The following is a 27667-nucleotide window of genomic DNA, read 5'->3' as shown; positions in this document are numbered from 1 at the left end:
TAGATCTTTGTCAGTCACTGGCAAGCTTGTGAATGGATGTGTGGTAGTGGATGATAAGCTATATGCCTGAGAAAAAGAAGATGATCCAATCTAAACTAAAACACTGTTACATACACGCCTAGTTCCTATTTATCAACTGGCATAGCATCACTGTTGTCTTGAAAGACTTCTGGGTAACACAGGCTATATGATACCACAAACGAAATGATCTAAGTTTTAAAGTCAGAATTTCAGTGGAGGTAACAGAAACCCATGACAGGTTCAGAATACACACTAGTAGGTCTTAAAATTTCAATTAGCCCTTTTACTGAAGTCTTTTTTTTTTTTAGCTATCTTTTCACAGCTACATTAGTCATCACCTACCAGACAAATGTATGACTAAAATACTTATTTAAATAAATGACTTTCAAGCCCTTTAGCTATGAAATATAGTACAAAATACACTTTACCTTTTGACCCAAAATATGTTTGTATATGTATACACAAACACACTCAAATATATGTTTGACCCAAAATATGTTTGTATATGTATACACAAACACACTCACTCATACACACATATATAAACTGAAAGCACATTTTCATAACATGATACCAACCCTTAATATATTAAAATATTCTTATATTTTCTATTCTATTACATTTTCACAAAAATACTGGCTATGATCCATTAAACTGATTTCAGAATAAACTAAGTGGGTCAGATGGCAATATAGTGATTTTGATCCCACCCAACTGTAGGAATTATTTTTAAATGACATCACTGGTAATAGTCACTGTTTGGTGAGGGGGAAAGGGGGATAATTTTTTTCTTTTTGTCACCCACACTAGAGCACAGCTGTGAATTAACAAGAGAAAGAAGCCAGAAGTTCTCTATGTGAGGAAAGTAATGTCACCTGCCTTAATGCTTTACATAGTCCAGTCAAGCCCAAGCGACTTGCCTTTCTAGGTTTTGCGTCCCTTTGGTTGATTTGACACTGCAGTTTTCACAGGTGAATTGGGAGGAACATAAGAACCCATAATGAGTTATCACTTTCTAAATCAAAAGAACTTTTCATTTGCATTAGGAAGGTCTTGAAACTTTACAAGACTAAGAGTAGACTCTGACTTTTTTTTTTTAAACCTATGGTATATACTGTTAGGTACAGTAGAATAAAAATTTGAGTTGCTGGGAATTTATTTTACAAAACAGTGTGTTAAGTAACTTTTACTTATTTTGACATAATACCTTATTAAATGTCTGTTGTAGCATCTAGACAAGATAAATAGTAGGAGTTCTGCAAATATTTTCTGATTTGAGCTTAGCATCATGGTGTAATTCAACTATGATTTTACAATGGCAAAACATATTTTCTTTTTATAATATTAATGCTTTATAATGTTATATAACATATAATGTTTTATACTGCTATAGTTTTGCTCAAATTAAATTCACTTATATGCTCTGTAAAGAGTATAATATTTTAAATACTAACCATGTGAATCATAATTAGTTGCATTATTTGCCCGTTCTCATTAACTCAGAAAAGACTCAGAAAAGACTCAGAAAAGAAAGGATTCAGTCGCCCTCTTGTGGTAACTTTGCTGTAATATATTCTCCAAGTGTTCCACATCCACTGGAACTTTTTTCACTCTAACAAGCAGAGTGCTGTTTTGACCATAGTTTCTGAATTTCCAAAAGCAGTACATATATTTTCTGCCCTCCACAGTATATATACTTGATGCCCTCCCTTCAGTTTCTACCTCAGAAATTTTGGTTTTTACTCGCTCTTTTAGGAAATACTGTCCTGTTCCCTTCCATTTACCATACCAAATACATTTTTCTGAAAGATTCTTTCTGTATTCTAATGCACATATAAAATAATCACAGCAAATATCCATCATCATGGGTAACCTTTAAGTCAATGGAAATAATGAAAAATGTACAGGCTGAGCTGTCAGCATTTTCCCCCAAGAGAACAGGTCTTCCTAAGTTAATTAATAGTCTAGAAATTTCAGAGGCTCATGATATTAGTCTAAATATTTTAAGTTTTCAAAAGTAATACAATCATCTTTTCTTTAAAATAGTCTAGATCATCTCCCATTGGCAACAGCAGGAGACGAGACTGAGAATGTATGGGGGCCAGAGTGAAAAGGTGTTAAATGATAGGTTAAGTAGAGCACCTGCAGCAGGAAAGTGACTTGGGCAAATCCAAGCTTTAGAAAGGTCACTTGCTGTAGTACGGAGGATAGACTGATGGGGTGAGAGGAGATAGGAAAATTAGATACAAGTTGTTTGCCATGACAAGGGCCTGACCCAAAGCAAAGAAGAGGAGAAGAGAAATTTGAGAAATACTAAGAAGTGTATAAGGCGTTTAATTACTGTGAAGACTTGGGGGTGGAAGTGGGAGGTCTCCAGCTTACATTCTACCATGTTTCCCCGAGAATAAGACCTAGCTGGACAATCAGCTCTAATGCGTCTTTTGGAGAAAACATTAATATAAGGCCCGGTATATATTATATTATATTATATTATATTATATTATATTATATTATATTATATTATATTATATTATTATATTGTATTATATTACATTATACCGGGTCTTATAGTAAAATAAGAGCGGGTCTTATATTAATTTTTGCTCCAAAAGATGCATTAGAGCTGATTGTCCTGCTAGATCTTATTTGCGACGAAACATGGTAACTTTGGTGACTGGCTGGATGTATCATTTCCAGACAGAGGTAATGACAGTTTTGGACATGCTACATTTGAGGTCCCACCTCGAAACAGCAAGGTCAACAGGCTTTGAGGATATAAAGTTCAGGAGAGAGCACTATAACTTATCAGTGGCTAAATAGTAAAAGAAATCTGGATGAGAGATCATCCAGGGAGAGTGTAAAGAATGGGAAGAGATGAAGGCCAAGTGTGGGGTTGGCAACATTTAAGCATAGTCCCAACCTCCTGTTAAGAGAGCCACTTTAGTCCTTAAACCATAAACTTTGTTCACATTGTGAGAAACGGTATCATTTAGTCTCCTTACATTCTGCAAATCAGAAAACTGAGGATCAAAGAGGTTAACTGACTTTAATTGAAGCTATTTATCTGTAGAAGTGAATGAAAACTCAGGTTTCCAGACTGACTCTAAATTGTTCCATCCTAACCATTCAAAGCTTCTTTTTTTAATACTGTGTCCTCCTTCTGCTTCTGCCTTGTAAACATTCAGAGGACAAGAAGTAAAAGATCCTTTCTTCAGTAACTGCTCAATGGTAATAAATGCTTCTGTTGTTGTTGTTTTGTATATATCATCTAAACCGAAATGTTATATTTTCAAGGATAACCTTCCCACAATATAATTTGTTAGTAAGACCCCAAATTTACAATTAACACACGCTCTGTGAGGAATCTGGAAAACAAGGAAATGCCTGATTCTATAACTATGAAGAGCAAGTGGCAATTGTATCAAACAAAGAAAATGTTTATGATACACTTCAGAGGGGAAAATAGCTGTAGCTATTCTCTGCAATCCTTTTAAAATCTTAGTTGGGTGAGAATGGGTTTCACCAATGAATTCTATCAAATACTCCAGAACACACTTTCATTAACTGTACTTAAGAAGAACAAAACACAAGAGATTTCTTTGGCACACCTGCTTGGTTTGGCCGTTGCCAGTTTGGTGACTTGATAATGCTGGTGGATCCTACAGGCTTGAAGGCAGCAGCGGTTGGGAGACCGGCCACCCCTGTTCTGGCAGAGGCTGGACTTTCTGGCCTCGCAGGCATGCTCTGTACTGAAGCGACTGACGGAACCAGTTGCTGAGAAGGCTCCTGTGAGTTGCTGGAAAGTAAATAAGAAAACATTTTTGGTGAAGTGGTAGCAATCTAAGCTAGCAATGATTCTTTCTTTTCTCAATCCATTAAATCTCTAAGGAAAGCAAAAAGAATAATTAACTGACATTTTTAAAAAGAAAAACTCAAAAACCATGACTCAGGGACTCTCTTTAGATCTTTTCACTGCGTTAATTGATTTCAAGTCAGTTCTCCAACATGTTTCAAACATCCACAGAAAATAATTATAGTATTTATATTTTTAAGTAAATATAGTTAAGGTGCTTTTTATTAAAAATACATGATTAAAGTATAAAAATGTCCTATTGTTATTCATTCTTGAAAAACACAAAAATACAGAAAAATGTACATCCGCTTTCCCAAACTTCCTTTCTGGAACACTGAGCTTGCGGGGTAAAGTCGAACGTTGCAGTCAGTGGCATATAAATATCATTCAACTATAGATGAACGTCACAGCAAAAATGCTAAAACTAAAAAAGAAAAGTAGACTGCATTTATTCAATACTTTGGAAATTCTCTTTACAACGTCTACCATGAAAAATTAGGCGACTGGAAAACTTATAGAGCCCATCCTTTAAAACAGTACGCTAATTTCCTCTTCCTATTCCTCGCTATCTCAACACTTAATCATGTAGATTAAAACTATTAACTCTTGGAGGATCCCTGATAATCTCTATGAAATGGCACGTTTCTTTCTCAAACGTTCCCACATTCTTCGGGTGTTTTATGAACTAAGTTTCTCTGACATCTCACCAGTCACTCCTTTCACTCACATAATCACTCAGTCACTCATTCATTCAATAAATATTTAAGCACCTATTATTATATGCTGACATTGCGCTATGCACCGGCCACACAGTTGTAAACAAGACAATATCCCCAGTCTAACTGTGTTCATAATACAGGAAAACAAGAGACAACACCGCCATTGTTCTCTCTCAGTCAGTGGTTTGCTTAGCAGGAGGCCTTATCAGTGCTGGTTCCAGTTTGGTTTATGGTTTAGGAGATTGTATGGCTTTTATTACCCAGTTATTGGTCACTTATAATTATATACCATTTCAAAAAAAGTTTTTAGGTAGCTCAAATTATAAAACATGTACTTTGGAATGACACAACACGATAACAGTTTCTCTCAACTTAAGTATAAATAATAATTGTTATTATAACAACAATAATACATCCTACTAACTTTTCAATAGAAATTGAGGTACTGGTTGCTTTAATAATTTCATGCATAGAAATTCGATTTCTTCAATATCTGAAAGTAACAGCTGGGGCAACTGATTGATAAAGATAGGATACTATATTAATGACTTCAATAAAATAAATAGCCTTAATTATACTGTTTAGGTTGAGATTATTCAGATTATTTCAAGGAATAGAAATTTCAAATTCAATTTCGTCCAGTATACTACCATGCACAAGAATCCCTAACTTCCCCAATGCCTCTTGAATCTTGGATTACACCTAAAGGCCTGAAGCAGCCCACCGATCCTTAGGAAGGTCTGCTTGCAAGGGTGGCCTTTGGCATTTGGGAACCTGGCTGGTAAATAGTTCCCTAGGTCACTGTAAAACTCTCTTTAAAAGATAAGAGTGGCTTACTGTGCCTACACTATGTAAACAATACGGTTTATGCTAAACAGCTGCTTTCCTTCTGAATTTCGGTGTGAACCAGGCACAGCATGCCTAAGAAGACCAGATAACAAGTGAGGATCCTTGTCTTGGGTCCTCAGTTTCTAAGGAGCTTCTCTAGTAGACAGCACTTTGCACATTTCGTCAAAACGCATTGCTATAGGAATCAAGCACATCCCGTGTGAATCACTGGAAGAAGGATTCTGGAAACGTGAGTCTCATTTCTTCCAGATTTGATACCATGTACCTTTCCCTCCTGTTGATTTTGCTTTGCATTCTTTCACTGTAATAAATCTTAGACATGGGTACAACTATATACTAACTTCCCGAAGTCCTCTAGTGAATGAATCATCACACCTGGGGAAAGTCTTGGGCACCTCCAACACTACACTGTTTTGAAAACTCATACTGGAGCTGTTTTAACTTTCTTAAAATATAGTTCCCTGTTATGGTTCTCTCAAATTCAAGTGTAAGAGAGCTATCACCTTCTTTTACCATTTCTAATCAGTTTAATGAAAAACTAAGACCTATTTGATGTTAAAACATATTATATCATGAAAAATTTAAGCACTTTAATTTTTATAATGAACAGAAAATGAAAGACTGCTTACTTAAGGGCAATGCTGGACACAATTATCAATCAAGATGACACAACAGATATTAATGGAAACAGTTTAAGCATTATAATTTCGTGATTATGAGCACCTTTTAAAAGTTTTATGATGAACAAATTATTTTATTTCACTAAGCCTCAGTTACCTAAACTTTACATGGGCATAATACTTTGTTCATAAGAATTTCATGAGGCTTAAATAAGATAAATATGTACAAAGCTGCTTAGCATACGCTAAGGCACAGAATACCAACTTGACATATGAAAAGGATAATTAATGTATTCAAACAATAAGACTTATTTTCAATATTTTTACACATTATGAATAAATGATATTTTAAAGTAATACATAAGTACAGATCATTTTAATTCTAGAGTTAATTATTCATGTGAATTTGAAAAATATAATAATCACATAGTGACAGTTCTGAGGAGAAAATTTATGACCAAGCAATACTAGAAGTGACAGGTGAAACACAAATACAATCTGGTAATAACAAAACCCAAATCATCATTTAATGTTTCATTACCTGAAAGAATTTAAATTTAATTCTAGGAGAGTTGCCACAGACAGATTTACTTGGAAGAAAGTGACCAGGGTGATAGGAAATCCATGCCGAGCCTAATGAAATTTGGTTGAAGGAACTGGTAATATGGGCCCAGGATATGAAAAAAACTCAGGAGAAGCACAAAAGCAATCATCAAATACGTGACAGTAAATTTCACTCAATACGGCTACATACTGTTTGCCTAAAGTTGAATGGAATGTACAGTGAGATAGATTTGGTTCAATAAAAGAAAGTACCTAATATGAAAAATCACCCAAAGGAAAAAAAATCTGTTTCCTAATCTCGCCTTTCTTGAAGGGGCCTGTCTCCAGAAGGTTCTCAAGTAGAGGATGAAAATGCTATACAACAAATTTAACCATTTAGAGGGTGGATGGCTAAGTTACACTTCAAGACATTTAAAGCCTCCTAAGATATAGCTACAATCAACTGTGTTCTGGACATGTTTCCTCTCTGTCCACAATTCTCCATTTTTTTTCCAGGCTCTACATAGAAGGCACTTACTTCCCCCCACTTGCCATCTGCACTGATCCAATCCTATCCATAATTAATAATTAGCAATAACAATAATATCCATCATGCTATACAATTAACGTTATTTTATATAATCACTCAATCTTCTAGAAGTAGTCACTCCTTCCTTGAATTCATGGCACATACTAACTGCATGGCATATATAGCTAGCTTTTGATTTGTAACAGCCAGGGTTTTTTGGTTTAATTAATAGTAACTTCTTTATGTATATAGTATCCTTCACTACATTATATACTATCTAATATTTGGGCCTTTACTGTGACCTTGGGAATGTTACTTAAATTTGAAAAGTTTCCTCATCTGTAAAGTAAGATAAAAATACTACCTTATTCCAAGGTTATCGTTAGGATTAAATGAAATACAATGAGGTAAAGTACTTAGCAGTGTTTAGCTCAGGTTTATGCTCAGAAAACGATACATCGTGTTACATCTAGTTCACATATCTAGTAATAAGTACATTTGCTAAATAAACACCTCCTCTCTGTACTAATAATTTTACTTCTGAATGTAATTTGTGGGTAGTTTTCTTGGATTTTAAAACTAAAAAGCTTGCTTCCTCAATTCAATTGTAAATAAAACAATATTTCTTAAAATTCCCATGGAACAAGTATCTCATAAGCCCAAGAAAAGTCTGCATTTTTTATTGTATCTTTTGTACATAGTCTTGCACATGTATTCTCCCCAAAGGCCTAAAATTGAAATCTTAAATAGTATTCTTTAGATACAAAGGGTGTTCAGTAAATTATAAATAGCTTATTAAAAATCCAAGTTATAAGGAACTTGGAAATCCAAGTTATAAGGAACTTGTTATAACTTGGAAATCCAAGTTATAAGGAACTTGTTCCATTGATTTTTAAATTCAGGATTGATCATCAGAGTTCAATATTCAGTGGGGAAACAGATCTCTATTTACTTAAAACATTTAATGTAGTAATTGAAAATTATTAATCTAGACAATCATACATTTGAATATATGATGCCCAGATCTCTAAAAACATGTCCTTTTTTCCTGATTTTTAACTACTAATTACCATTTAAAGAAAATACATAAACATTAGGTAACAGGTACTAAAGATTAAAGAGTTAATAAAGTCTTTGTCCATATTATTTCATATTTGAAAATACTATCAATTATCAAAAACAGCAAAATATTTTATATTAATGACTCATTTATTAACATGGCAGGATTACTTAAATTAGATTGGTACCTTATTTCTGAAATCATGACTCACACATATTTTTTCCAAATTTAAATTGTTTAAGGTATACCTAAATTCTAATCAAAATTAAAATGCTTTTTAAAAGATTCTAATGAGAAAACTAGAGTAAATTCATAAATACCCTGGGCTAATACCACAGACGCTAAGAATCAAATGTGGTCATTTTTACTAGTCTACCAAATAAACAAGTACTGAAATGATATGTCAAATTCATATGGCTTCCATATCCAAAATACCAAAGATTTTGTTTCATATTTTGAAAATTGAAAATACACTAATAGAGCAAAGATTTCTTTTCAAAACTGAGCTAATCAGGAAAAAAGAAAAAGGAAGAAAAGTTTACTTGGTGTCAGCAACCTGACTTATCTTGAGTTTACGTTCCTACCCCAAATTTGTTTAACTATTACAATAAATAAATTTAAGCTGCAGATTGAGAACAGTTGGAAATTCTAAATCTATTCAAAGGAAAAATTCTGTTTGAAAAATACTCCTGAGGTAACTTTTATTCTAAATATGTTTAAATTTTTAAAAAGCCAACTATATATCACAGGTTTAATAACCAATGTTTAAATTAAATAGTTTTACCTAAAGTCTTATAAAAATTGATATACTAATACAAAGACTCTGAAGTGGTAGGAGAGAAGTATTTCTGATATTTCTGAAAGGGTTGTAATTGCAAGCAACTTTTTATTTTAATAGAATTCTCTGTCAGAACTCTACAAAAGGACCTAGACATAGAGAGGAATCATGAGTCTCCCTCCTTCCAGAAATCTGTTGTTTACAAAATTTTAAAAAGTATTTTCCTAAGCAAAATTGTTTAACTTAAGACTTTTTGCACCAAAATTCAAAATTCTAAATATACTATAAAGGAAAGAAACAAGTTTGGTATTAAACTTTATTATAATGTCAAAACTACTGCCATACAAAAGCAAACATCAGAGACAAAATCTCTCCAAAACTAACCCAACTGTTCTTTTTGGTTCCCTTCTGAGTTAGAAAGGTATCCTCAGGAAACCGTGTGTTCCTGCTTTCCAGAATGCCAACTGCGTTACCTTGTCAAGAACCATTTCCCTTTCCCAAATATCAAAATATATTTAGTTTGTGCAAATTGCTGTTAATGAAAAGTAGTGATAATGACTACTAATACTTGCTGTAGAAGTGGATCCATGGGGAGCTTCAGTCAGTCCATAAATGCACATATACCGTTTTTTGTTTTGTTTTGTTTTTTTTAAACATGACACTTGACTTGAAGGGAAAAGTATCTAGGATTCATTACTTTTAGAGTAATTTGTCCCTGCATAAAGACAGATTGTCTTACATGTAACAGCTTCATACAAAAAACGTTATAAAATTGTCCTTGGTTTTAGTGATAAATAAAAAACATTAAAATTCTTCTATCGAACAAGGTATCCAAGAATTTTTTTTATTTAATTCAGTTTATGGTGGTGACAATTGTTAGTAAAGTTACATAGATTTCAGGTGTACAATTCTTTAATACATCATCTCTCTCTCTCTCTCTCTCTCTGTGTGTGTGTGTGTGTGTGTGTGTGTGTATCACGTATCCAAGAATTTTTAGTTTTTGTTTGTTTATTAAACAGTGAAAGCAAAATAACTTACTAGAATAGAAAGATAAGAGCTGAGCCACTAATGAAGAAAGGGGATATTTTCACAGAACCAGTATTTTCCCCATCCCATCTCCATTTGTTGTTAATCAAAACATACCCTTTAGTTAAAAAAAAAAAAAAAAAAAAAAAAAAAAAAAAAAAAAAAAACCTGGCCATTTAGTTAAAAAAAAAAAAAAGAAAGCACCAGGTTCTTTTCTGGAGAGAAGATCTAGAGCATTCCATTCATTACGTCCTCAAAGAGACCCTTTATTCCAAGTGTGGTCAGTAACCTGTCACTGCACAGACTTTGCCCTGACAAAGATTTCTGCTCATTTAAACTCACCACTCCACAAATAAAAATAATTTCAGATATTTTTTCTTAGAGAAAAAGCACCCCCTGTTTAAACACCTTAAAAGTTACCCAGAATTAGAATTAGGTATATTGAAAACCTCCATAAGAGGGGGTAGGATACGAACAAGTGATCAACAGATAGCCTATGTCATATCAGGCTTTTTCTAATTATAGTCAGAGTTGCACACTCTGCCATTAATTTTATGTTCTGTCAGAAATCATTTTATACAGTTATTTAATTAAGATTATACCTTTAGTAATAAACACTTGGGATATATTGATTCTTTATATTATACTTAATAATTTTTGGCATAATTATTAAGTTTAGGAGAAAAATTAATTTTTGTGTTTCAGTATTTCCCAGATATGGCTCAAGTAAAACCTTCAGATTTGAGAACTCTAAGACAGTAGCTAAACAAAACCAAGTATTTTATTATACTTTTTCATTTTTTTCAAAAGGTATAAAGGAATGTCTCACTAAACATTTGACTATTCTTGTATAGCTACATCCCTGCAATATAAGACATGGTTCTGTTGTAATGTAAGCACTTGTATAATTACTCATAATTTCATACCAAACATCAAGTGTGCTAATAAAAGATGTCACAAAGGATTAAAGGGCAAGTTAATAATCATACAAAGTAATGTGCTTGTGCATTAGTAAGGCATTGAAATTACAGTTACTTTAAAACTGGACACAAATCAGCTCTAGGATTTGCTCATCTAGCCTGTTAATACGGTGGGGAAATGTACAGAAAGCATTATTTTTTACAGCAAACCACCGCTTGTGACATCTGCTCCCACAGTACCTTGTTTTCTTAACATGAATAGAGCCAGTTGATTTCCTCGAGGACTGGAGGTATGAAAAAGTTAAAGGCTTGGAAACTGGGCTGATGCAAAGTGCATCCAGGAGTGAGTGATATTTTTCAGGACTGGAGAGCCTGGTGAGCATTTAGAAAGAATTTTAAGTTGAAAAATCACACTACCAACAATAGAAAGTAGTTTTTACAGTCTGTGATTTGAAACATTTCCACAGAGTAGAAGAGATAGAAACAGAAAGACTGAGAGAAAGACAAACCTAAACAATAGAAAGAGGATGAAAAGAAGGGCTAAGAGCCTACTACTATGTTATTTTACTCATTAATACAGAATTGACTACATTTTCACCAAAATTGATCAATGTAGTCTTTAGAAAACAAATAAAGCTGCAAAAGACTGCTAGAAATTATGCATAAACAAAACCCCACAAAAATAAAAGCTTTTATTCTTTAACTGAGAGGAAAGCTTATTGCAAAGAATAGTTAGTTGTTAGATCACCTTCAAATACAATCAGTTTATGGGAGAAGATAAAACCAATAAAAACTTAAAATACCTACACATATTTTGTTCGATATAAAAACTAAAAATTATAAACCCCCAAAAGTCAATAGGCACACAACATGCAATAACCCACTCAACTGAAAAGTATCATAGATAAATGGTAGTCATGAGAGATAAAAGGGTGATTTAAAACAAAATCAGTAATAAACCTTGTGGGATATACCAGGGGTGCCAAAAAAAATGTATACACTTTGGTTAACATTGCTCAAGCAGTAGTTCGCTGTAATCAGAGTGTCTGGTAACCAACCACTTTGAGCACCTCTTGTAATTGCAGAAGACACACGTGACTTGTATTCATCTTTTGTTATCAGTGTACTCATGTATTAATACAGTTTTTTCCTTTCTTAAAATGTGTATACACTTTTGTGGCACCCTCTGTATATCTACAATCTCGATAAAATGTCCGCAATATGATTAAGATTCCCTAACAGAGCTGTAATTGTTTCAAATAGGTGTTTTCTTTACTTGTAAGACGGAGTAGTGCTGGGATCACGTGAGACACACATTGTACATGCAGTTCTACCTGGTTTTTGCAGCAATAACAGCAGACACAGTGGCAGCTGCACTGCTCAGAACTGCAGCACTGTATCTAGCAGGAGAAGAGAAGGTAGAAAAGTTTCGAAAACCTTCCAAAGAACTTGTCACCACATTTCTTGTGGAGCTGCTTAAGTTGATAGGCAGGGAAAGAAAAACAGAGAGGAACAAAAAGGACAGTGAGAAGAGGTAGCATAATACAGGTAAAATAGCAATCATCCTATATTGATACTGAGACATTATACAGGTGTGACATGTCGCAAGTGCAACAGGAGTTGAGGTCATTTATTTACTGTTGCTATGATTTTTCTCAGAAATTAAAATTTGATATATAATCCTTGCAAATGGTTTTTGAGATACAAATATTTTTAATGTGTTTAAGTTCACTGTCTCTAATCCTATTTATATTAAATCACTATAATACAACAATAGACATTTGAAGACTGATTTGTTAACAACTAAGTAGAAAATAAACCTAAACATGAAGTTTGAATTTCTATAAGCAGAGAAAGAAGGAAGGTTATGCTGAGTTTTTCCAAAATGTATCTATATAAAGGGTTTTACCTTAGAGATGATATACTCCCAGAGCCTGACATTTTAATGTTTTCAGGAGAAGCAGGTACAATCGGCTGCCTGTTCAGAAGCAGCAATACATATTAACATGAACAAGAAATAACTGTTGAAAACATTGAGAGTAAAGCTATTTAGGATGGCAAGCACCTTTGTAAAACAAAAAGCAGTTACAGTGAAGATGACTAAACATCACTTTCTCTGCTGATGTTCTATTTCTATTTTCAGTTAGCTCTGTCAAGATGCAAAAATGCTGGTATGAAATGTTATCTTCAGAACTCTTATTACTGAAAATTATAATTATTTTCCTTTGGTCTTTTAAAATAGTCCAACACATAGACAGGAATTAACATTCATTCCATCATTAGGAATGTAATCAGATTTCCAAATTGCTTATCGAATTGGAATTGATAATTGTTTTCTTCAGGAAAAAGAAAGTCTAAAATGCACAGTGTGAAACCTGTGGTCACTCTTCTTCATTTATGGGTACAAGTTAGGACCTCACCATACTATGATCACTTTTTCAAATTTTGTGACAGTGGCCACTTCCAACATAAAGTAATTAGGTGCCAAATTCATCCCAGGTTAATGAGAGCTCCGATGTCTAAAACTGTGAGGGTTCACAAAAGTCTCTTCTCCCTGCAGAAGAATTTGATACCCCATTAATCCTAGTTCTGTTAGCTATAACTTTTCAAACCAGTAGAAGGTAAATCAAAGAAAGGATGGTAATCCATTTTAAAAAATTATACAGAATTAAGTATAATTTTTTTGCAAGTCTATCATTTAATTGAAATGTATGGCTATGTTTTAACAATTGTTGTGAATGGCAAAGAAAGAAAAAAATGGGGGTTGGAAAGAGGAAAGAAAGATGCTATCAGTGGCAGAGCAGGGTGATATGAGTGTCATGCAAAGTGGAAGAATTAAGTGACCAAGTGATTCAACTGTTGGTGATATAACCTGTCAATTACTCTGCACCTTTGAGGCAATGGCTACCATTTGGGAGAAGCAATGGCAAATATTAACTAGGAACTTAAGTCTATAAAAAAATCAGCTAAAAAAAAAATCAATCAGCTAAATTATCTTTCTCCTTTACGAAGAAAAGGAAACTGTAATGAATTTCTTTCATCATCTTGTATCACAAATAATAACATAAAAGAATTTGGTATCAGCAGAGTCTCAACAAACTCTTACAAGTATTAGCCTGAACCTTCAGAATATGTCTGGACACCTGGAACATAAGATCTATGTTGTTGTTTTTTAACTCCTTTTTTAGAGGTGAATGCTTTAATTAGTAGACTTATGACACACTCAAGAAAGCTGACTTTCCAAATAACTGAATAAATAAAACGCACAGATTTCCTGACTCTACATTAGAACTAGAATCTAAACAAAAAGTGAAAAATATAAAAAGCGGTGTCAAGCGGTGTTCCAAGACCGTGTGCCAAGCTTTCTTGTTTCCATATTAATGATGTCAGTTCTGTAATCTAGGATCACTTTTTCCTTTTTAGTCAAACAGTTTTAGTATTTCATTTCACCAACTGCATTAACATTTAGACATACCAAGAAGGCAAAACTCTACCTAGAACATGTAGTTACTTTAGAAAGTGTGGCTACTTGGCTACCAATATGTAAAACCTGAGGAGTTGCAGGTGGGTGGGGTCCACTCTTAGGTAGGTCTTCCAGAGAACTGTCAAACCTAAGTTTGCAGAAGTAAAATAAACAAGGCAAAGGAAATATTAATGAAAAGTACAGACATTTATCATGGTCACTACCTTTTAACTGTACACTGCTTTCATTTGTACAGCTAGTGTTTGTTTTTTGTTTTTTTCTTTTTACTTCATACCTGTGTAAGTTTAAAACCCAAACCAACACCCTCACCACCACCAAATATGGGCTGTTTTTTTCCTCCAATTTTTAAACATGGCTACTACTTCCGTGTGATAAAAGATTATGCTTTCCGGGGAAGAAAGATGGATGGGAATTCCCATACACTATGTATTTTGCATGCTTCAGGGAGACGTAAGCTCCAAGAAATTAAGTCGGCCAATATCCTATGCCTTAGGATCAGTCAGATGGAATTTGAGCCAGGTCTGTCTGTACTATTTATACCACATAATGCTTTCCAGCATCTTGTGCAGCAGCTGCCTGCATAGTATACTAAAAAAGCACCTAGGAATTTCCTTTCAAATCAGAATGTTGTGTTTGCAGATCTGATATTACTTGGATGTTGTTTATCTTGATGTAATAAATAAAGTATTTTATCCAGTCACACAACAAATGTTTGTCTGCAGTTGTGTTGCTTTGTTTGATAATTTTTTTACTTTGTTTTTCTGATGTCTGTACCATTTTTTCTCTGGAATACCAGAATTAAATTTTAGAAGAACTATTACCAGGTAGAGATGAAAAACTCATTGTGAGGTTTAAAAGAAGAAAGCACCAAGTATACCATTTTGAGAAGAAAAAAATTAACAGGAAAAACACAAAATTAACCATTATTAAAAAAGGACGGTCGATAAAAAATAGAATGTGTCAGTCATGTTATACTGATTTGCAAACATAAAATGTAACATTAAGATAAAGAAATAGAAAAGGAGAGGTTGTATTCCCATTTTTTATATAAAATTGGTCATACCCTCACCAGAATGTTGGAAAAAATGTAGACAACTTAAGAAAAACATCATGGCAGAACTAACATGTGACTGAAGAGGTAGAAAAGAAAAAGTTACAAGGATAAGAAATGTTAAGTCCCGGCACAGGGGTCAGCAAACCTGCCTCTCATGTCAAACGCAGCCTGCCACCTGTCTTTGTATGGCCTGGGAACTAAGATGGTTTTGTATGGCCCCAGAAAATATGGTTTTCGTATTTTTAAAATGATTTTTAAAAACTGAAAAGAAAAAGAATATTTCATGACACATGAAAATTATATGCAATTCAAATTTCATTTCTATGAAACATAGCAGGGTTCATTCATTTGCATATGTCTATGGCTACTTTCACATTATACAGAGTGGAGCAGCTGTGACAGACCTGATGGCTCACAAAACCAAATATATTTACTACCTGGATCTTTACAGAACAAGTTTGTTGTCCTGTGTCCTAGACAATAACGTCTCCACCCAGCTACTAGAGTAAACTTTTAACAATACAAATCTGATCCTGTTTGTTGCTTAGACCCCGGGCACAGCTCTGCAGACAACTGGGATCCGGGGCTACCTCTTCTCCAACCGTATCTCACAGTCCTCTTCCTCTCCCTCTGCCTTCCTTGCTCCAGTCCAACCATTCTTTGTTTCTTCCTGAAACAGGCCTACCTTCTTCCCACCTCAAGGTCTCTGCACAGTCTACTACTTTTCACTTTCAACACCCACCTCTCAGCCACACCTTCGCTGGGCTAATTCCCAAGTTTCTCTCTGGCCTCAGCTTAAATGTCACCTCCCCATGGAAGCCTCCCCCAGTCCCCAAATCACCTTAGGTTGTCCATGCCATATGCTTCAAGGTACCTTGTACTTTTTCTTCATGGAATTTGTTATGATTGCAATGATACAATTTGTGCTGTTATCTGTTTAAATCTGGACTCCCTCACTGGATTAGAAGCTCCCTGAGGTGAAGGACCATTATATTTACTGGTATAAATGAAATGCAAACAAAGTGCTTGCCACAAAGTAAACAACAAATAAGTACTTGTTGAATCAAAGAATTAAAAAAATTTGTTTTGAAATCCAGAAGTCACTCACAATATACACACATTTCTTAGAAGACATTTGTACCTTCTAGAGACTTTATTGTACTTCAGGTTGAACAGGTATTACTGCCTAATAAGGGACAATAATCACTCCAAAAATACCTTTATAAATGTCCTTTATAATATAAAGAATTATCAATATTCTAGAAAAAAAGAAAATACAGTTACAAGAATTAGCAATGTCTACGTATTAATATACAATGAGGACAGGTAAGAAAGGGAAGTTGAAGTTGAATCTGCTAACTCCTCCATGAACTATGCTGACTGGAAAAATGAGTGTCACTTGAGAATAAAGTTCATGTAACTCATGAAATACCTTTGAACGCCAGATTTCCAAATTTCCAAATAAATGCAGTTGGGAGGTTTCCCATATGTTTACACACGTATAACCTATTCCTTTGCTTAGCCGATCTCTAAAAACACTAGGTTTGAGAAAATCTTAAACTACCTCATTTAATATGGAACAGACATCAATATCTATTTTCATCCTGTCATTCCCTAATATTTACTCCTTTTAGGGTTGGAAGAAACTCTGATTAATAGCACCTCTGCCACAGCCAGACATTTTGCTTTGTCTGTTACTTAAGTGAGTTTTCGTTTCTCACCAGAGAGGTATGAAGGCTTTCTCCTTCCAGGATATGTCAGGAGACTTGGGCTTGCAGCCTTTTGGCCTGCTATTCTCAGGAAAAATGAACAAAGAGCTATTGGTACATTATCTTTTTCTGTAATTGTGCCTTTCTCTGCACAATCTTTGCACTGTCTTTCTATGCTTTGCAGTGGGGACCCATATTAGCAATCTGTTCGGGTAAAGCAGGCATGAAGTTGCCCATCTTACTAACTTACCATCCTGCCTACCCTGCAGGACCAGCGAGCAGAACTCGCTTTCTGTCTCCCAGTCCTGACAACTGTCAAACAGCAACATCCTTATGCTGCGTACTCCATCCCCTCCCTTTCTCTCAGGGACTTCCACTGATCTTTCTCTACTTCCTGGCATTTTCCATTTCTCCTTGTTTACTGCATGCTTTGCAACTCCACTCGAAATTGTTAGCTTTTCTTAAAAACAAGAACATAAAAGTACCGTCACCTTCTATTTTCCGATTCCACTTAACAGCCAATTTCTGCGAATAATAATAGTTTCCTCAGGCGGCTTCCATTTTCTCCCTGGCCTGTCACTTCAACCACCTCAAGCGGGCCTCATCCCCAACCTCAAAAAAATCACTATTCTTGCTGAAGTCCCTAACGACTTCCTCGTGGCTAACTTCAGCGGATAATTTGCATTCCTCATTTTCTTTTTATTGTGGTAAAACTACACAACACAGAATGTACCTTCTTAACCATTTTGAAGTGAAGTTCAGTACTATTCAGTATATTCAGTGTTGTGAGACCGATTTCCAGAACATTATCAGCTTATGAAACTGTGTATCCATTAAACAACTCGTCTTTTCCGTCTTCCCCCAGCCCTTAGTCACCACCATTCTACTTTCTGTTTCTATGAACATGACCCCTGTAGACACCTTATAGGTGGAATCCTACAGTATTGTCTTTTTGTGTCCATTCCTCAGTTTATTCAGTCTCTGAATATGACCCAACTGACCACTCTTGTTCCCCTGTCTTCTGTGCCTAGGCCCTATATACCCATCTGCTTGGTACTATTTCACTGGCCATTCCTGATTGCAGAATGTCAAAGCTCTCTTATCAGTCAAATTTCAATGGCTTATCCATATTTTGGTGGAATGATATGCAAACCGCATAAGCATAAATTCTTCACCAAGGTTAACCTTCTTTGGGAAAGACAGCAGAATCTTTTGCAGCACAAAGACATCAAGTCTCTAACTAAAAATGTCAATGCCTCCTTGTTCTCCATATAAATATCATAAAATAATCAAATAGAGTGACTTACTACATCCCTACACGGCAAGTTTTCAGTAAGATGAGAAATTCAGAAACCTTAAGATATGTATTCTATAGAAAGTAAAGCAGGAAAACGACAATAAATTATCCTTTGTATTTTCTCTCTTCCACAAAGCAACCACGCAATAATATTGCTAAGCAGAGAGTGGAATATACCAGGATCATAGCTGCATTCCGCATTTTGGGGTTCAATGGCATAGCAAAGCTATTTATTTTAGCCACAGAAACTGTTCATCACCTGGAAAAATGAACATCTTCCACTGACTTCCTTACAAAATATGGTGAGTGTGTTTACTTGCAACTATGATCTCCCTGCTGGAAAATTAAATCAACTAAACAAACCTCAGCTGGCAATTTCTGGCATGCTTAATCACAAGCTAAATTTATTGATTAATGTCAATAGCTCTTGTTTCTATAGCACCCTAAAAACATTATTGAGCCTGCTAATTCTACATTGATTATGGATGGCATCTTGAAGCGAATTTAAAAATCAGCAAGTAGGGCCATCCTTGCTTTACACAGGGGAGTGGAGAGGACTTACCGTCAGAAGTCAAAAGAAGATTCCGAAGTAAATTATCAAACATGAAAATACTACCCAAAATGAGGTTTCCTTTTTGAGAGAGCAAATAAAAAGGACTGACTCAAATAAATTATTTTTTGTAGAGCTTTCCACTTTACTGAAGGAAAAGAGGAAAAGAAAAAGGGAGAATTCTTAAGAAGCTGGAACTTACTGTGTTGGGGGTAAGAGTTTACTCTTTGTTGATATATTCCATTTTCTTCACACCTTTCAAACTCTGCCTTAACTCGTACATATTTCTCTGCTATTGCTTTTCCTAATGATTTTACCAATATTAAATGTCCCATCTTAGTATTATGTGAACTCTTTAGTTATCTATACTATCCCTTGATCTCTTTACAGAAAATGTAATATGGGGTCTGAAGATAAAACAGGTAAAGAATGAGCATATATATTATGTCTATAAAAATACCAATATAACATAGAGATTTTTAAGGTATAATACCAACTTAAAAATCACGTGGAACAATACCCTGATAAAAGCCCGACTCCCTCAGTAACTTGCAGGGTACTTATCACTAACCTTAGCTCCTCTCATTTCACATCATCAATTTCTTCACTGGATCATTCCCATCAATGATTTCAGTGCTTTCTAGTAGTTAGGAATAGCTTCTTCTAAGGGGAAAAATCTGCCATTTTTTAGCATTAACATAATCCTAATGTTATAAAAAGAATTTATATATGATAATGGTATGTTTTCAGATTCAGGATAAAAGGATACCTTATTTAATAAATAGTGTTGAGTCAATCTGTTACCTATTTGAAAATAAAAATGAGTATGTCTAAATACCTACTGTTCAACAGCCACCCATGGTGAGTACCTGGAGAAGCCAGGTGTCTTGACAAAGCCACCAAAGCATCTCACGCTCCAGTGAGAGTGTCCTGCCAGCATTAGAGAACAAAAGCCAGGGACCACACACTCTCTAGCTAAATATTCTGGATTATATAACTTGAGCTTTCCATTCAATCACATGCGGCATTCACTCACTCAGTCAACAAAATATCATTTGAGTTGCCAGGCATCCTCACATGTTCTATTGCCCACTTTAATTTCCTGCACTCATGGGACTTAGAGTCCAGTGCACACTGTCCTGTAGCAGACCATGAGGATCAACCCCATCCATCATACTTCCATCCTTGTTCACCTGCCAGAAGGAGAAGTGCAAACCCTTTGGGTCATCCCATCTCCTGGATTCTTATTTCTTTACTGTTCTATGTATCCCCTAATCTGATCAATTGCCCATCCTTCTCACTTCTCAGCCTTCACAAAGCCTCCATCATTCCATTCCTTCCTTACTGTCCCTTCAGACAGGGGTTCCTTTTCTTTCATACCCCGTTATGTTTATAAACCTGAAGATGATGCAAGTTCCTCCTCATTATTGTTTCTAACATCTGTCACCTTTGATCCTCCAAAGTCCCAAGTCCACTGAGGCTCGTGTCATCAGACTATCCCACTCACTACCTACCCATGCACTGTCTTGCTTCTATCTCACTCACTATTTGCTTTAGCCCCTGGCTCACTGCCTTCCTCCACCCCATTCCAACAATCTATCTGATGACTTCAATGTTATGTTGAATCACTGAATAACCTAACTGCCAAATTCTTTGACTTCCTCACTTACTTCAAAGATAATTCCTAAGGTTAAGTATTAGGCCTAGAATACCTCAGCCATGTACTCCAGAGTTCATAACCTTTACTTTTTTATCAACAAGTATGCTACATCTAAAATCTGGATTTTAAGAAACTTTTTTGATTTCTAACTCACTCACTCCTCTACCTCTTGATTGTATTAGCTTTTTACTATACTGAATTGACTTACCAATTTCATGGACTCTTACCAACTGAATTCTTACCAAATTCACCAACTCAGCAATGTTCCATTATCTATCCCACCCTTCCAATATTTCCGCACTCCTGCTAGTTATTCCTCTAAAATACAAACCCATACCTCCATGGCCCAAGCCACTAACCTCTCTTGCCTGAACTAAGGGAATACACATAACTACTCTCCTTCTTTCATTATTTCTCCCTTACAATCAATTTTCCATAGTATTCAGAGTGATCTTTAAAAAACAGACATCAGCTGTTACTCCACGATTAAAATCCTGTATTTGGCTTCCTATGTAATTTTGGATAAGAATCTGAATCCCTAAATACAAACTACAACACAATTATGTACTAGATTTATGATATACACTCTATAATAAACATAAGCAAAGACCACTAATCTATGAGGCCTGAGACTAAGGGAGAATGTTTGGGGAAGAAGGCATAGCTGTGGATTTAGGTCAAGGAACTAGCCCATATTATCAGCTAACATCAATTACTCATATAACTGCCTGTGACCCACAGACAACTTAATTGTCTTATGATTTTTCAGTTGATTTTTCTTGGGATTATCTCTGTAATTGGAGATTAATGCCAAGGATTAAACATAATATATGTCAGGTGAGACTTTACTAGAGCAGAATAGAACCACTGCTTGCCTTATGTTTTTGGGAGCCATATGACATGACTAACTCATTGGGGATCTTCTAAAATCCCTAATTTTTCTATATTTTTGTTTTTCCTAACCGTATCCCTACCACCACCATCATGTCCAATAAGAGTAAAATGATTTGATCCAAACTGCACATAACCGTATTAAATGTTTCTTTCTTTCTTTTTTTAAACTATTAAGTCAGTGCAAAAGTAATTGTGGGTTTTGCTATTATATTTAATTGCAAAAACCACAATTACTTTTGCACCGACCTAATATATTTGGTCTATTTTCTTAGACTTTCAATACACTTCTGAAGGGTGATCTAGTTAGGGAACATACATGCCATTTCTCCCTACTTCATGAGCCCCACACATGCAGGCAGCGAGCTGTAGACGTAGGTCCTGATCCAAGTCACTGATTGATACTTTATAAACAATATCCTTTGGTTACGCTCTTTCAACCTGTTATGAATCTAAAAACTTGACAGTCATTAGCTTCATTTCATTTCAAAATTCAGTGGGATCATAAGAGTCTTTCTTTGATGACTTGTTAACATTAACATTTCCTCCAGTCTATCCAAAATGTGTTAAGCTAGGTGTGATTTGTTTTTGGAGAACTTAATTCTGGGTCTTGGCAATTCTGCCCTCCTTTTCTTAGAGTGCTCCTAGCCATGATTTTAAGAATGCCTTCTAGACTTTTTTCCAGGAGGCCTCAAAAGTTCAAACTAGTTTATAATTTAGAAGTTAACCTTCTCCTTTTGTGAAAATCAGTACTATATCTATCTGTTCCCAGTCTTCTGTTTTCATTCCCAACATCCAGGATTTTTTTTCTAAGTGCACACAATGTTACTTAGCAAATCTCATTGGTAAGTTCTCTAAATACTTGGACTATAGATCACTGAGAAAAAGAGCACTTACTACCTGGGCCTTCAATTCCCTCCACAACGTAAATAAACCAAAACTTTAGTATTTACCTCTGGGTTCGGGTGATTTTTGTTTGCTTTTTTTTGTATCTTTCAACAATGAGCATTTATTCATTTCATAATAACTCTTGACACTATCACTTTTTTATTTCTTGAGTTAATGTCTGGTTGTTTTACTTTTCACATTTAAATGTCTTGCATGTGTGGATGTACATTTTCTAACATGCCTGTGGTACTGCTTCAATATCTCTGTGAAAACCACTGCTAAGAGATTTGCTGATTTTAACAACAGACATTTGATTCCAGTGTTATAAATAAAGGATAAATCTGAGTCTACCAAGTTTAAAACGGTTGCTTCTTTTTATTAAAACCTGAAATTCACCCTTTTCTAACCAGTGATATACAACTACTGAAGCCATTAAAATCTTTCAGAAATTTTCTCAAACATTTTTTTCTTCTTAGGAACTGCTAGATTATCAGGATAAAGCATAAAGCATGTGAAAAGACCATATAAATGTGTACCACCAACTCAGAAATTGCAGAGGTGCCATCCTAGCTTTAACACAGTATTCTGTTCAAAGAAATGAATACAAACTCTTGAGAAGTAATTAGGTGCACCTGGGAGATGAACACCTACAACACTGTTGGACACAGAAGCAGCACTCAATACAGACCTGATAACAGACATAAAAACAGAAACACAAGTGTGGAGACTTGGACAGAAAGCTTTTAAGATTAATGTGATTTGACAATAGTTCTTTAATTTGACTAAGAAAAGGAAAATTAAGATGTCTAAATATCCATACCTGTCATAAGTTTTATACTATATGATGTCATATATTATTTTAATTATTTTATAAAATCATACCACCATCATAGACACACCTCATAACATAAAAGTAGAAAAACATGGGCTTCTGAGACCTTCAATGCGACTGAAATTGAACAGTGGCAAAATGTAGAAAATTAAGCTTCCATCATATCATGGTGAAGATTGCCTATTATCAATGCTCCTAATTAAATTTTTTAAGTTGTGATTTCTTTTGAAGTTAAAAAAAAAAGGAAACTGCAGAAGGTGTCTTCAATATTCAATTTCAGTCAAGAAATTCCTTTTATTTTCTGGTTTAATTCAATAAAATGTGTTGTGTAATTTACCTCTCTCACGGTGAAGTGGAAAGAATTTATCCAAACAGCATTATAAGAGAAGTGTTACTAGTCTGATAAAACTTCTAAGGAACTTAGTGCATATTCTGGACTATGAAAGTCAATTTTTGCATATTACAAAAAAGATTTTTATGAAAAATATCTTTATAAGTGGTCGTCTTCCCAGTTTAATTTGATAAAGGTACACAAGCACTTACATAATTACACAGAGAATTAAACAATTTCTGTGTGAAAATGCATACAGTAGATAGGAACTAGGTTTCCTGCTTCAATAATTTTTCAGTACATCCTAGTCTCACTAGTATGAAGTGTAGTACTTACTTATGTTCGACAGATGGCGGCTTTTACATTATAGTCACTAAACCAGCATTTGCACAGGATGGTATAATTCACCAGTAGAAAATGAAAGGAGGTAAATTACAAATTATTTTACATTTGGCAAGAGACAAAATTATGGCTTGGTTATATACCCATTTTTTGGACTTGCGGTGTTTTTTTTTATCCAGTTGGTGAACATACTTTTCAAGAATGTGTATGAGGGTATCAGATAAGAGGGTCTCTGGCTGTTATTATTTTTAAAAATTAGACTATGCTGCAGAAGCCTTGGTGTTCTGTGTTTTGGGGGCAAATCCAGTTGTTAATTCTTACACCTATTAAAAATATGTAAGAATATGAGACTAGGAAATGATTCCTGATTTCTTTGCATACCTTTGAAGGATAGTAGTTTTGGGTAATTTACTCAAATGCCATGTGTCTTAATAAGATATGCAACCAGAGTCCAGCATATTTGTGAGACAGCAATAATGAAGATCCAGCACAGGTCAGCTGTGTGTCTTTATTCATCTATTTTATGTGGGTTGTATGAGTATCTGTGAACAAACTCAAGTGTTTTTAAAAACTTTCTGTAAGAAGCATACGTTTAAAAATATGGTTGTAGTTTCTGCTTTCTAAGTTTTCAATGAATGTACAAAGGTGATTAAGTTTCTGTTCAAGAAGTAACTTAAGATCGGTCCTGATGACTTCAATTAGAAATCATGTAGACATTATTTAGTGCTTTGGGACAGTGTATAAGAGGATATTTTTCCCCATAACTACACTTCAGTTTTGTATAATGTAACTGGTGACTGGAGTTTTAACTGTTTTCCTACTAAAGGGAGAGGCAGTCACTCTTCTCTTAATGAGTATTTGAGATCCGTATCATATATTATTAATTCTCAATCATAATATGTGAAAAATCAAAACCTGCCATTCCTTGAGCAAGAGAGACAAAAGAGTGACAAAAAATATGTTTTCATCATGATAATTTTATACATCTTTTTGCTAAACCAAGATCCTACTTTATACTTACTTATATAAAAAATTCACATGAAAAAATTTCAATTGTTTATTAAATCAATATTTTATGTAGTAAAAGCTCTGAAAATAGTGAGATCAAGAAAATCGCCATTTAACTTAAATTGTGTGGTGCCTGGCACAATGATGTATTGTTAAGTATATACGTTTTTAAAATAATTATCTTTTAATGAAATTTTCTATGGCCTCCCATAATTCTGTGTGTCAGTAAGCTACACATCATTACTAGCTTCCCATTAGTAGTAGATTACTAATAATAAGGTTGTTGCTTCTCTTAATCAACGTTGTAGATTAGACTCTTAACTTCAAATATTTCCTTAGTACTGATAAAATTATTTCTATTGGTTTTTCCAATCAGAGTACTATGCTTCTCATATAACTGTTTCCAAAATTAGTCAGGTATTGTCTTGTCACAGGAGTCACTGAGATATTCATGTTGAAACAGACCAAATATACAAAGGAAGATGAATTAAAAAACAAATTTTCATTTAATTATTTTTAAAGTCTTCCATGACTACTTAACAAACATAATATCTAGGGCAAAGTGTCAAATTTTGCCAATTAGATTGCCCAAAGCACAACAATTGTCCTTTTAATCAACTTCAGTACTGGTCCACATTACTTCCAGTATAGATATTAATGTCTTGGTATTTTTATGAAAATTTGACGTTATACTGAATTTATATTCAATTAAAAGTTATGTATACCATGCTGGAAACAATTTCCCTAAAATTCAACAATTAGGAAATTGGACAAATATGTAATTATATACAATTAGTTACCAGTTGTTAGTGCTACTTAGTGTCGGATATGGTAGGATACTAACACATTTGTGTTCAAACAGCTTATACTCTAGCTAGGAATATAGCACATGGAGACAAATACCTGTCATCCAAAGTAGAAAAAAAAGATACCACGACAGAGGTAACGATAATACTTCCAAGTAGGTCCAAGTCCGTGATTCTACTTAAGAATCACTTTTTCTTAGATGTTTATCTTTCAAATTGAGTATTAGTACAGAAAGGCAGCTGGACTGAATCGTTTGCCCATCCCTTCTCCTCACCCCCCACCCACCCGCTTCCCATTCATACATACATATGTTGAAGCCCTCACCCCCAGTGTGACAGTATTTTGAGAGACGGCCTTTAAGGAGGTAATTAAGGTTAAATGAGGTCATAACAGTAGGCTCCTAATTCAATAAGACTGGTGTCCTTATAAGAAAAGGAAGAGACACCAGAGCTCTTTCTCTTCTCATGTGCACAGAAGAAAGGCCATGTGAGGACAAGTGAGAAGGTAGCCGTCTACAAGCCAGAGAGAGAGGCCTCACTAGAAACCAAACCTGCTAGTATCTTAATCTTGGACTTCCAGCTTCTAGAACTGTGAGAAAATAAATTTCTGTTGTTTAAGCCACCAAGTCTATAGTGTCTTGTTATGGTAGCCTCAGCTGACTGATGCAGTGTATATCTAATTTAAGAAGTAGTTCACCAGGGATGAATCTTACAAACCTAACACCCACTTTCAAAGTGAATTTGCATTTTTATACATTTGTATATTAATATTTTTGTTATATTTATATATACATTTCTAATAAATGTCCATTTATCTATGGATTCATATACTGAATGCACATCTTTACTTTCATAGCCATAGTTGCATCCAGGAAGAAGTACCACGCCTATTACTTTGCCTTTTCCTTCAAATTTGTATTATTATACTAAGATTCTTGTCTTCCAAGAGCTCATACCCTAGTTGGAGATTTAGGACATGTAGACAAATCTCCATAATACATATTAGAAAAGGAGGTGCCAAAGAGGGTTAAGAATAATATACTCTGTTACTTCAGAAGTAAGAAGGTTATTTCTGCTGTGGGGTGCACTGTGGGTGAGACTGTATGGTTGGAGTTTGAGAAAGAAATAAGAAAACTTTACTTGGGAGCATTTGCACTCAGCGTCATTCGCAGTGGCACACCACTGGCATTTGGGGCGGGATGATGCTTCCATCTGTGGAATTATTCAGAGCATTACGTTTACCATCCTTAGTCCCCCAGCAGCGCCCTCCTGGCCTTGCAATATCTGTATTATCACCCTGTACATTTCCGAAGGCAGCAGCAGCATTTCCCCCAGGAGAGACCAAGAGGTAAACTTTTAAGGATGTGAAGAAAACAGCACAGGTGCTCAAATAAAATTTATTAAGTGACTGATTAAATGACAAATACACTTGATTCCAAAATGCTGAATATGGAAAACTGTAACATACAAAATCATAGTATTTTATTAAGTGCTGCTTACCAGTTCTAAGTGTTTATTACATTTACTCAGAGTTCATCCGAATTTTCTATTTTAAAGCTTTTCATGTCATTGACTCATTCATATAGCCCTGACCATATTTGATTTCTAAATACCTTTACCTAGTCATTACTCCCAGGATGATTCTGATGCAATCAACAAATAAACATCCCTTCCTTTTGACTTCCATACATGTGTCAGGCTGACTTACCTGATCTTTCACTTTCATGATTTCCCTAGATGGTGTCTGTGATCTGGGTTGAAGATTTAAGGAGAAGGGACAGGTGACAAAGACAGAGTGAATGATGAGAAGACGAAGACAAGAACCACACTGAACCTGTGCAACTGAGGCCTAAATAAGGATCTAAAAGATTATGGTTCTCCACAAAGCAGACTCCAA

General features: G+C 34.8%; 1 protein-coding gene across 8 annotated transcripts in view; it reads right to left on the bottom strand.

Annotated features, from left to right (window-relative positions):
• The window catches only part of PDLIM5 (PDZ and LIM domain 5), a 187540-nt gene that overhangs the window by 37081 nt on the left and 122792 nt on the right, over positions 1–27667 (bottom strand). For all 8 annotated transcript variants that reach the window (XM_033105714.1, XM_033105716.1, XM_033105717.1 and 5 more), the window contains one exon: positions 3630–3817. In XM_033105714.1, coding sequence (XP_032961605.1) covers positions 3630–3817 — 188 coding nt within the window. The remainder of the gene's footprint in view (positions 1–3629; positions 3818–27667) is intronic.

The sequence above is a fragment of the Rhinolophus ferrumequinum genome, chromosome 5, assembly GCF_004115265.2.
Source record: "Rhinolophus ferrumequinum isolate MPI-CBG mRhiFer1 chromosome 5, mRhiFer1_v1.p, whole genome shotgun sequence".
NCBI classification, from domain to species: Eukaryota; Metazoa; Chordata; class Mammalia; order Chiroptera; family Rhinolophidae; genus Rhinolophus; species Rhinolophus ferrumequinum.
This window is presented reverse-complemented; position numbering and strand designations above follow the sequence as displayed.